General features: G+C 45.9%; 1 protein-coding gene across 6 annotated transcripts in view; it reads right to left on the bottom strand.

Moving 5' to 3' along the window:
* Frmd4a (FERM domain containing 4A) overlaps window positions 1-11,347 on the bottom strand; it is a 592,091-nt gene that overhangs the window by 98,137 nt on the left and 482,607 nt on the right. For all 6 annotated transcript variants that reach the window (XM_026782982.1, XM_026782981.1, XM_026782984.1 and 3 more), the window contains one exon: window positions 440-496. In XM_026782982.1, coding sequence (XP_026638783.1) covers window positions 440-496 — 57 coding nt within the window. The remainder of the gene's footprint in view (window positions 1-439; window positions 497-11,347) is intronic.

Below are 11,347 nucleotides of genomic sequence, written 5' to 3'. Positions count from 1 at the left end.
TTGAGACAGCTGCAGTCTGCCCTCCTGGCCCAACCTCCCAAGCAGCTGGGCTTACAAGTGCATGCCACTGTGCCGGGCTAGGACAGTCTACTTCTCCTGTCTCCTTTGAATGTGAGCTCTTTCCTAACTGCACAAAAGGACTGGAAGTCAGAGGCCATGTGAACAATTGGTTTTTCTCAGGGCAAAAGAGGGTACCAAACTTAAAGTGGGGACTGGAGAGTCAAATGATTGCAGATTAAACACGTAACTGTCCCCAAGGTCGCATGATATAGGCTTAAAATTCTGAAATAGTGCAAACATCCAATTATGGTCATGGCATCAGCCTTCCTAATACCTCCGTCACCTGTGCCTAGAAAATGCCAGAAAGCCAAGCAGGGCACGTGGCTGCTGTGTGGGCCCAGCAGCCACATTGCCTTTGGGTGTACGTAAAGCAACTCACCTGTAAAATATAGGAAGCCAATTCAAACACCACTTCACTATCAACATCAATTAGCTCCTGAAAGGGAAAAAAAAACAAGGTGAGTCTTTTGTTTTATCTACTTAGGTTTGAACAACTAATTAATTAAAATCTTTAAAAAATACAGATCTTTCAGTACAGTCCAGGCTGGCCTCAAACTCACAACCTTGCTGTGTCTACCTCCCCAGTGCACAGGTTCTAGACACGTGTCACTGAACTCTATAATTTGACACTAAACAGCTTCCGTACAGCAGCTCCCATGGAAGGGGACCTGGTCTTTCTTGGGAGTTCCCCAGAGTCTGAAAACTTTTAGAGTGTCTTTGGTGCTTTAGACAGTTCCTCCAAGTGACTACATCCTCAACACGCCCCAAGATCTTTTCAAGGAAGCCTATGTGTCATCTTCAAATCTGGATGAGGTAGTCGGGATGGACCATGCCCAGCTTTGCAGACACCTGCTCATCTTTATCTTATTTTACTTCATGTACACATATGGGTGTTTTACCTGCATGTGTACCACATGCATGCAGAAGGGGTGTGTGTGTGTGTGTGTGTGTGTGTGTGTAAGGGGAAAAGGGGGAGTGGGGAGAGAGGGAGGAATGGAGAAGGGAAGGATAGTGAGAGAGTAGCCACTACTCCTAGCCACCGTACCATCTCCTGTCACAAACCTGCTCATCTTATTCGTCACAGGAATACAGTTGCTCAGTAGCCAAAATTGAACTTCTCTCTGAGATAGGGTCTCATGTGTAGTCTTGTGTGGCCCAGAGCTCAGACCTGCCTCTGCCTCCCAAGCGCTGGGACTCAAGGGTTCACAACCATGTCCAGCCCCATTACAGTTTCTTTTCAGTTTCTGCCTTAGCACTGGCAGTAGGCTTCACTGAAAGAAACGTTACAAAGGGATCATAACTCGGCTGGGAGTAAACAAGGCAAGACTAATAGTGCAGCTCTTCAGGGGCACCCAGCATGCCCTCTCAGGTGCTCAGAGTGGCTAGTGGCTGTCACCTTAATATAGATCTGTAACTTTTTTAAAAACAGATGTATTTATTATGCATACAATGTTCTGTCTGCTTGTACACCTACAGGTCAGGAGAGGGTGCCAGATCTTACTACAGATGGTTGTTAACCACCATGTGGTTGCTGGGAACTGAACTTGGGACCCCTGGAAGAACAAGCGATGCTCTTAACTAACCACTGAGCCATCTCTCCAGCCTGACCTATAACGTTTCTATCTTAATGAAGGTTCTATCAATCATTGCTAGTCCAGTGTTTAATTTAATTATTCTTCTGTTCTTTGAGGTCTTCATCAAATGGTTGCAATCTAGAAGCGTGGCCTTAAAAAAATAAAAACTTCTTTGTTTTTGAAAAACAAAATCCAACGTATGTTTTTTATCAAAACACAGACATAATTAGACTCTACGTAGGAGCATTCCCATCAATGCCAGCTGTGTTCACTCCAGTGGTGCAAGATGACATCATCTAGTGATGTCACAGTCACTGTAGTTTGTATAAATGTACTTGATGCCCGCACAACAATAAAACTACTTCCCACATCTATCAGAGTCCTCCCTGCCATGAAGCGACATGGGCCTGAGTTCCTATGTCTGTAGTAACAGCTTCACCAAGGCACTAATTCAAACATGTGCAAAAGTCTGTGCGTTTATCATATCAACTTGATGGCTTTGGAGGCAGGCCCACCCACTGAAACACCATCACCACAATACATCTGCCCATTATTCCCCAAAATATCTATTTTTATGATAAACACTTGACATGACCCTTCCTCTTAATGTATTTATAAGTGAAGGATGCCATATTATATGTAACCTGTTAGAGACAAACTTGGATCCATTAGCATGCAACAAGAGGTTAACTGGTGTTGTTTTTCCATAGAGGAGAAATTCCTGTCTTCATCTTTCCTCTCTCATCACTTCCTTCTTTTCTTATTTCAAATAGGGTCTCACTCGATAGCTCTGGCTCACTTTAAACTGATGGGCATCCTCCTGCCTCAGCCTTTCAAGTGCTGTGATTAAGGCATGAGCCACCATGCCTAGCATATCTTCATTTTTCATTCCATATCGTCACTAGATCTGAGAGTGAGGGTCCAGACAAGAGGACAAGCTAGGAGAGACCTAGAAACCAGTTAGCTCGGCACCATGCTTTTGACTCAGGACGGGAATCGAAAAATATGATGCGGCTTGCCTCAAGTCACGAGGACCATACTGGCTGTCTGTCATTGTACTGGGAACCACAACTTCTCTAATATATGACCTCACTTAGGACACGCCCCCTCCCAAGTTAAGAAGGTCTCAGTTCCAGCCAGCACACTCTTGGAACAATATTTATGACTGAAGTTAGCACGAAAAAGTGATTTAAATTAAGAGCTATTTGAACTACCAGCCAAACTCTGAAATATATGGATTTTTAAAAAAAATTAGTTGGGAGGCATCCAAAATTACCCACCATAATTCATGACAATGTATTTGAGCAGTATTGAACCTTTTGAAGAAGGGATTTACTCATGGTCTCTCAGGCCAAGGAATTCCAAAAATAGATCAAGATAGTTGCTACTGAGCCTTCTCAGAATTGTAGCTCAAGAAACGCGACAACATCTAACCACCATATGGAAGAATGGGGGACAGTCGTTCTTTATGCTCCACCAGCCACGGGAGCTTAAGGGCCTCCATAATTCATCGGCCCTGTCAGAGCTGGGATGTGGGAGAATGTTTGCAATGGCAGTTGTGGGATTACTAGCTCCCATCAAAATGTAAGTCATACAACAGTGCGCAAACGCTTCCACAGAAACTGTCCCGTCTCCACCATAGATCATTTCTGCTCTCTCTTTATTCATTTCTCTTCCCACCAATCAGCTCGCTAAAGAGTGCGCAGTACTTGAGACCATATTGCTGTGTGTGTGTTTGCATGTGTGAGCCCTTCTGTTAAACATTTACACCTACGAAGCCGCGAATGGTCAACAGTGGGCTAATGGCTAATGCCATCTGGGAGGCTTATCTCATGTGTAACTCAGAATCAACCGCTGGCAGACAGCCCTGTGCAGGAGCATACGGTGTGACTGATAATCTGAGTCTTTTGCGAGATCGAAGTGTCTGTGTTGGGAAGCCGAGGTCTGGGAAAGGAAGGAAGGGCCTTTTCTTTCACACAACCCATTATGTGGTCCCAGGAGGTCCTGTAGGAGAATATTAACCACAGTGCTCGACCGGCGACAGTGAAGTCTCCAGCAACAGGGTCTTAAAAGCCTCGCTTGGCTTAGGTAAGTTCTCCTTCACTGTAGCTGTCCTCGGCGTGAATGGAAACAAATGTTTTTAACTAGGGCAAATTCTCCTATCCCCTCCAGGGGAAGAGACGATAAAACACCCGGAGTTAGAATGTGTCCAGCAATCGAGGAAAGGGAGGCAGGAGGAGATGCCTCCGAGCCTGCACATGCTCCAAAGCTGTGCGTGATTTGGAAGGCTGTGTTGTTACTTTGTGGGATTCCTAGTTAATATTTATTGAATTTAACAATCCCTGGATGTCCCCAGAGGAGTTAGTCGAGAGAGTGTATATGAGAACCGAACTTGAACGGTGGGAACACAAGTTCTCGATCCTTGAGAAAAGCTTTGCCTATTCCCTCAGCCCCCTCTCTGCAAAGCTCTTTCTCTACCTTTTGTTTTAATATCCTTGTTATTTCTTTACCACAATTAACAATCTCCTTTGCATTTCTTTCTCCTAGGGGATTACATCTCTAAGATTTTTCTGTAGAAACAAAACCTTTGATTTTCTGTTCACTTCCCGAGTTTTCCATGAAAACCGAGTTTGCTGTAGAGGAGTTAGCAGGGGTCCCAGAGATCCTACCCTCAGGTCCCCGCTGCCACGTAACATCAAATATGACTCTACCTTTCCCTCGGCTGGCTTCCCCAGCGAGTCGGAGGTGGCCCGCTTCATGTGCTTCTCCAGCAGAGGAAACAGACTGACTGACCAGGAGAACAAACAGTGTCCAACCCCACAGTTTCCTGGAGCTTTGGGCTTGCCCTTGACAGGCAAAATCGGGATGTGTGAGGCGAGGCAGGAGGCTCTTTAAGAGAGATTTGAATGGCTTTCACCTGGCCATCTGCAAAGGCTGGTCCTGTGACATTCCTGCAGACTTATTCCATCCATAGCTCTGTGCTGGAGCCCCAGGGCTTCCAGAGCCATCTGAGGAGGGGGTTCTGCTGGGTCATTTCCTGAGCTAGAATACTGCCTGGGAACCTAGGGTGGTGGAGGACACGTGGGTGATTTTACATCCAGGGGGAATGCCGCCTCTTTTGGCTACTGGGGCCATGATGTATGTATTATGAGCCCCTGTTTCTCTTACTACTGAATGATTGGTGTCCTTTTTTTGGCTCCTTGGAAAATGGTATTGAATGACAGAATGTGGTTGTCTGCTGCTGTGTGCAGGCATGCATGTGTGTATTCCCAGAGTGTAGATGGAGACGGAGCATTTCCCGTTGTTCTGCATTGCTTTATCTGAAGTGATAACGAGGATTGTTGGCATTCATGAGTAGCTTCATGGTGGCTATCAACTACCTAGGGAAGATTTCCAACAGAGCATCGTGACATGTTCAAAACAAATACCCCCATGCAACGGGGCTTATGGGTACTTTCCCATAATGCTTAGTTGGTTCTTCCTGACCCGTGGTTCAGAAGGGTTTGCTAGTACTATTCACACCATACTGAGAATCTCAACGGAAAGCATTCCTCTGTGGTTGGGATGAGAAAGCCCAACTTTTCCATATGACAAGTGAGATGATTGCAATAGCTAATGTTGAGTGTCCTCTTGATGGTACACACCAGCCCTGGAGACAGGCCTCCTCTAGGCATGTCTGTGGGGGATTAGCTTGACTACATTAACTGAGACTGGAAGGTCAGCTCTGTCGGTGGCACCTTTCCATGGCTGGAATCCTGGGCTGGATGCACAGAGAAAGGAAGCCAAGGGGCAGCATCCATCCCTCTGTTTCTTGACTATGGATGTGATATGATCAACTCTATCCAGGTTTGGCCAGTTAGACTTCCCAATGATGGACCAAACCTTTGAACCCATAAGCCAGCATAAACCCTAAAGTCATCTTTGTCAGATGGAATGTAATATCACAGCATCAGGGGCAGAAATTAAGACAATAATCAGGACAGAAACCACGAGGACAACTATAGAAAAGGGTTGGTGACATCGGCAAACTCCAATCAGAATCCCTGAGCTGGTCACCCCAAGGGATTTCCTAACAATCCTTACCCAGTCACCAACTTTACCATTGCCACAACACACGGGAAGATCGTGTCTGGTGGTCTTCCTAAGGTCACCACTAGTCTCACCAGCAAGTGAGTTCTAGTCTTGCCCCTGGCTCCCAACATCACTGTTCTCTTTGCATTTCAATTACTTCGTCACTGAACATGAAGAACAAGCTTTCTGATTCTCTTGCCGAATTTGGTGATACACAAATGGAGAGGCGATTCAGCACCTGCAAACACACTGGCAATGCTATCTCGGTATTATTTATTTCTCCTCACTGGTATCTAGAGACAGTCCCAATCACAGAGTTTTGCCTCTGTTCTTTGGTGTATTTTAGTATTGATGGTCTTAGTATTTTAGTATTGAGCGAACTTTCTTGAAGAGCAGTAGTACTGTGTCTATTGTCGCGGGCAGATAATGCTTGCCATTTATTACCATTGTAATAGGAACTTTGACCTCTTACTTGGCTTTGTCTCAGTGTCCAGCTTAAATACTATGTACAGACATGTCTTTAGGGGTGTCTTCAGGTGAGACTAGCATGTGAAACACTGGACTTACTTAGCCCTCCTGAAGAACAGTGGCCGTCACCTAATTCCTTAAGGGCATGAAGAAAATCAGAAGTGGAAGAAAAGCAAATTTCCCACTATTTTCTCCTCCCGCACTTTTGGAGAAGGATGTCCAGATAGGGTCGCTGAGGCTGGCCTAGCATTTATTACGTAGCTCAGAGCAGCTTTGAACTCATGATTCTGCCACCTCAGCCGCACATGTCCTGAGACTGTAGGGGTGCGCCACCACACCCAGCTTCAGGACTCACTGTCTGAGTTAGCACGTTCCATCTCCCTTTCTCCTTCCCTCGGGATGAGATTTCCAATATTAGCCTCCCTGGCCCTCAGGCCTCTAGACCAAGTCACAACCCAACTTTTCTGGGCTCTAGCTTGGAGGAGACATATTACAGACTTCTCAACCTTCAGTCACACAAGCCAGCATGACACAGAGAAGCATCCGGTTATGTTTCTCTGAGGAGAACCCTGACTGATATGGTGCATAGGACCAAACTGGGGCACGAGGTCGTGTGTAGGTGATCTCCCTGCCTACCTTCTTGCGGTTGCATGGCTGCCAGGCCCCATTGCACAACTCATAATGACTATATGGAGTTGTGTCTGGGCACGGTAAGGCACATGGATAGCTCCTCTCTGCCAGCCCTTTGCCAGGTCTTCAGCAGTCAAGTCAAGTCACGCCAGCCTCATGATCCACAGAAGTACATTGCCATTCCCACGGTACTCTCACTGTGGCTTCGCGGCACTGGGGTTCCTCGTGCTATGCATGCACCGTCGATGGCATACATCACGGTCCTACAGAACTGTTCTTGCCGAAGTCTGCTACACACTGCCAGATGATAAGTCTACACACGTTTCTGAAAGGTTGAGAGAGACAGTCCTCCCTTGTCCTTATTTTAATGCTCTTGGTCATGCGCGCGCACGCACTACAACTTCAGCAGCCAAAATGAGAGATAAGGAAGGGAATTCCGTGAGTCTGAGGCTAATATTTATGTTGGGTTCTCGTCTTGTGGGACTAGATTCTGCCTTTTGTTCCTCCCACCTACAGATGAAATGACATCACAGGTTCATTAACAAAGCTCTTTGAAGCTCATTAATATAGACAATTTATTTCAGTATCAACAAGAGTGATAGCATTTGGACCTACGAGGCCAATGAGGTCCAAGAATAACTAAACTATGCCTATGTGAAGCCCTGGATCAAGGCAGACGTCCCAGAAAGACCTTTCAACACACATACAACAGGAGTTTTTCTATTTCCAATCTTCCCCTCTCTCACCTTTCCCCTCCTTTCTTCTTCAGCTTTTAAACAAGATCTCATGTAGTCCACACTGGCCTCAACTTACTACTGAGCTGAGGATGACCTCGAACTCCTGACCCTCCAGCCTTCAGCTGTCCGTTCTGAGACTACAGGAGTGCACTGCCATACCTGGCTCCAGCTGTCCTTTTCTGTCACCATCGGCTCTGGCCACACACACAAGCATCAGATTCGGTGGGATTGGAAAGCCACCAGCAAAAAGCAATTTTCTGTTCTGTAGTAATAGGAGCTGCGGGCTGTGTTCCGCCACCCAGCTCCCGCCATCGGCTAGCTTTACCCAAAATAACAACATACAAACTGTATTCTTTTAAACACTGCTTGGCCCATTAGCTCTAGCCCTTACTGGCTAATTCTGATATCCCGATCAACCCATCTCTAATAAACTGTGTAGCACCGGTCTTACTGGGAAAGATTCAGCATGTCTGACCTGGCGGCTTGCTTCATTGCGTGCGTCTGCCCTGGGGAGGGAGTATGGCCTCTGAGCTCACTTTCTCTTCCTCCCAGCATTCTGTTCTGTTTACTCCTCCCACCTATGTTTTAATCTATGAGGCCAAACAGTTTCTTTATTACTTAACCAATGACCTTCCTCCATCACTGTTCCTCAGTCATGGGTCCAGTCAGTCACAGTTTATGGAAAGTCATCATAAAATCCCCTCTGAGAAATGGGCATGCCTCTTCCCTCTTGTCCAAGGAAGCATAGTTCACTTCATCTGTAGATGGAGACCTTGGGGTTTAAGGGCTCAATGAGATTGAATACGATAAACACTGGGGCTAAGTACAATTTAATTGTGGGATTACAAAGGGTGGAAAGTTATACGGTTTGATTGTGAGATTTACAACGACACTCCAGCCCTTCTGAGAGGTAACACTCAGGTTCTCCCACCCACAGCAAATAAATACCAGCGACTCTTCTGAATAGTGGAACAGAAGCTCCTTAGGAGCTCCTTAAAAGTAAAGTTAAATAAGAAACTTTCTAATTTTCTTTGTACTCACATAAATCTGTGAGTGTAAATTTCCAAACACTGAAATTTAAAATAACTTTAAATATACTACATAAATATAGTATTGGATACCTAAATTAAAAATAAAACTTAAAAAAAGACATCAATTTATAATCTAACTTTTTTAGGGAGGTTAATGCAATGACTCTTTCTTAAAAATCATTTATTTTGCCAGGTAGTGGTGGTGCATGCCTTTAATCCCAGCGCTCAGGAGGCAGATGCAGGTGGATCTCTGTGAGTTTGAAGCCAGACTGGTAACAGAGCTAGTTCCGAGACAACCAAGGTTCAAGGCTACACAAGAAAAAACATTATGTATTCGGTGTGTATGTGTTTGCCTGAATGTGCACCACATGTGTTCAGGAGTCCATAGAGGTCAGCAAAGGGCACTAGCTCACCTGGCACTGGAGTTACAGGTAGTGGTCAATTACCAAGTGGGTGCTGGAACCAAAACCAGGTCCTCTGCAAGAGCAGTTAGTGCTCTTAACTGCCAAGCCAGCTCTCCATAATTAGTTTTTAAACTTTTATTCTCTCTCCCTATCTCTCTCTCCTTCCTTCCTTCCTTCCTTCCTTCCTTCCTTCCTTCCCTCCCTCCTTCCTTCCTCCCTCCCTCTCTCCTCTTTCTGGCCTCCGATTTGCTAGTAGCAGAGGATGACCCTGAGCTTCTTCTGCCCCTCCTGCCTCTAACTCCTGAATGCTGAAACTGTAGGTGTATAGCACTGTATTGGTTTATGTGACACTGGGAATGTGACCCTCAGATTTTGGTCATACTAGGTCAAAACTGTACCCTAGATGCCTGTACTCTTTCCAGATAGAGCATCATTATACAGTTAGAATGATCCTCCTGCCTCAGCCTCCCTAGTGTTGGAATTCTAAGCATGTACCACTACACCAGTTGCTGTGAAAATTTTATTATTATTATTATTATTATTATTATTATTATTATTATTATTATTGGTGTGGGGGTTTTGAGACAGGGTTTCTCTGTTTAACAGCCCTAGCTTCCTGGAACTCACTTTGTAGACCAGGCTGGCCTCGAACTCACAGAGATCCACATGCCTCTGCCTTTGAATGCTGGGATTAAATGTATGTGCCACCATGTCTGGTGGTTCAAACTTATTTTTGACAGTGATTTCAGTTGTCAATGCAGAACTCAGAGGAAGGCAGGATTCACCTCACAGCCTGGATGTGGAAGATCGCAAGAGTCCATGTTTATCAAATCTCTCCTGTCTGTCATGTGTGACAGGTGGGCTGCCCCCTGCAGGGTGACTGGGTGACCTCTCCAGCTGTCATTCAAAGAGGGAGGAAAGCACAGGGGCAAGGGTTGGTAGGACAAGTCCGCGGGCTTGCAAGTCTTCACTCAGGGGACATAGCATCTCAGTGGAACTGCCTTGGAACTGGACATATAATCCTAAAACATGTTTCTTCATCTCCTGCACATAAAGTTTCCCCCACTGTCCACCTGTCACCTGAGGCAGCTAAAACATAAGTGCTGTTGGACCACACAGGCTGTCAGCAAGTTCACACCACAGTTCTTCCCGTCTCACCGCAAGTGTGCAGTCACAGCCCTGCTCGTACAAAATTAACCTTCTGCACGTTGGGGGGAGATTGTGACTGTTTTCCCCTGAAATTACAAGGGTGTAGAGAGAAATTTACTGTACTTGTGCCTTCTTACTCCTGGGTAAGGAAAAGAGGGAGGGAGGAAGGAAAGAAGAAAGGAAGGAAGGAAAACTGTGTCTGAAGCTTGAGAAAAAGAACTAAACCACCTTTCCCGCCTGTCTGCTGAAGGACAGCGGAGAAGCAGCTTCTCTGGATGGATGCAAGTTGCAACAAAAACACGTTTGTACTCCAAACGAGGCCACTTTTTCTCCTAAGCCCTAGAAATTGGCATGTCCCAGGTAGAAATGGGAGTGCATGTCCCTCACCCAATCATTGGCATTCAGGTCCCCATGGACATAGTGGCTTGCCATTGGGCCCTTCCTCAGTGCCACTGAGACACTGTATTTGGAAAATCCCATTCACTTTTCCTGGCTCCCTTGAACTCGGGAATGGACAGACCAGGATCCCCTGCAACAGGTAAGGCAGCTGAGGATGACAATGGGAGCTGACCCCTGGCCTCGACCCCTGACCCCCCACAGACACACACACATACACACATGCACACATGCACACACAGCAAGAGAGACCAGGGTGGGGGTTGGTTGAGAGGCTGGGGGTGGAGGTGGGGATGTGTCCTACAGAAAAGGCAGAGGTAGAAAAAGGATGAACCAAGAAGGAACAGGAAGGAAGTTGAGCATGCACTGTAATTAATGTAATCAAAATGATAAGAGATAGTATATTTCCAAGGCATAATTTTTTAATTAACAATTATGAGTGTAAATGTGGACAACATGAGTCTTTCAATATCAAATATTTGTTTTTATTTATGTATATGTGTGTATCCCATGCGTGTTCATGTGCCCATGGAGGTCAGTAGAACTCACTGAATCCCCTGGAGCTAGGGTTACGGGCAGTTGTGAGCTGCCTGATACGGGTGATAAGAACCAAACAGAGTCCTTTCCATGAACAAAAAGCACTTTTAACTGCTGAGCCATCTTTCCAAACCCTAAAATATGATATTTTAAAAGAAAGAGTTCACCTTCAGCTTGTGTTCCAGGGGTGCCTCTGTGCTCCTGGATCTCGCACTGCCTGCCCCGTTTTTCCTTTTGTCCCCGGATCATTGGGCTACCAGGCGGCCCTGTTTAGGTGCTGTGGAGTTCCA

Source organism: Microtus ochrogaster, chromosome 16, assembly GCF_000317375.1.
Source record: "Microtus ochrogaster isolate Prairie Vole_2 chromosome 16, MicOch1.0, whole genome shotgun sequence".
Taxonomy (NCBI): Eukaryota; Metazoa; Chordata; class Mammalia; order Rodentia; family Cricetidae; genus Microtus; species Microtus ochrogaster.
The sequence above is the reverse complement of the archived record's forward strand: the minus strand, read 5'-3'. Positions and strand labels throughout refer to the sequence as shown.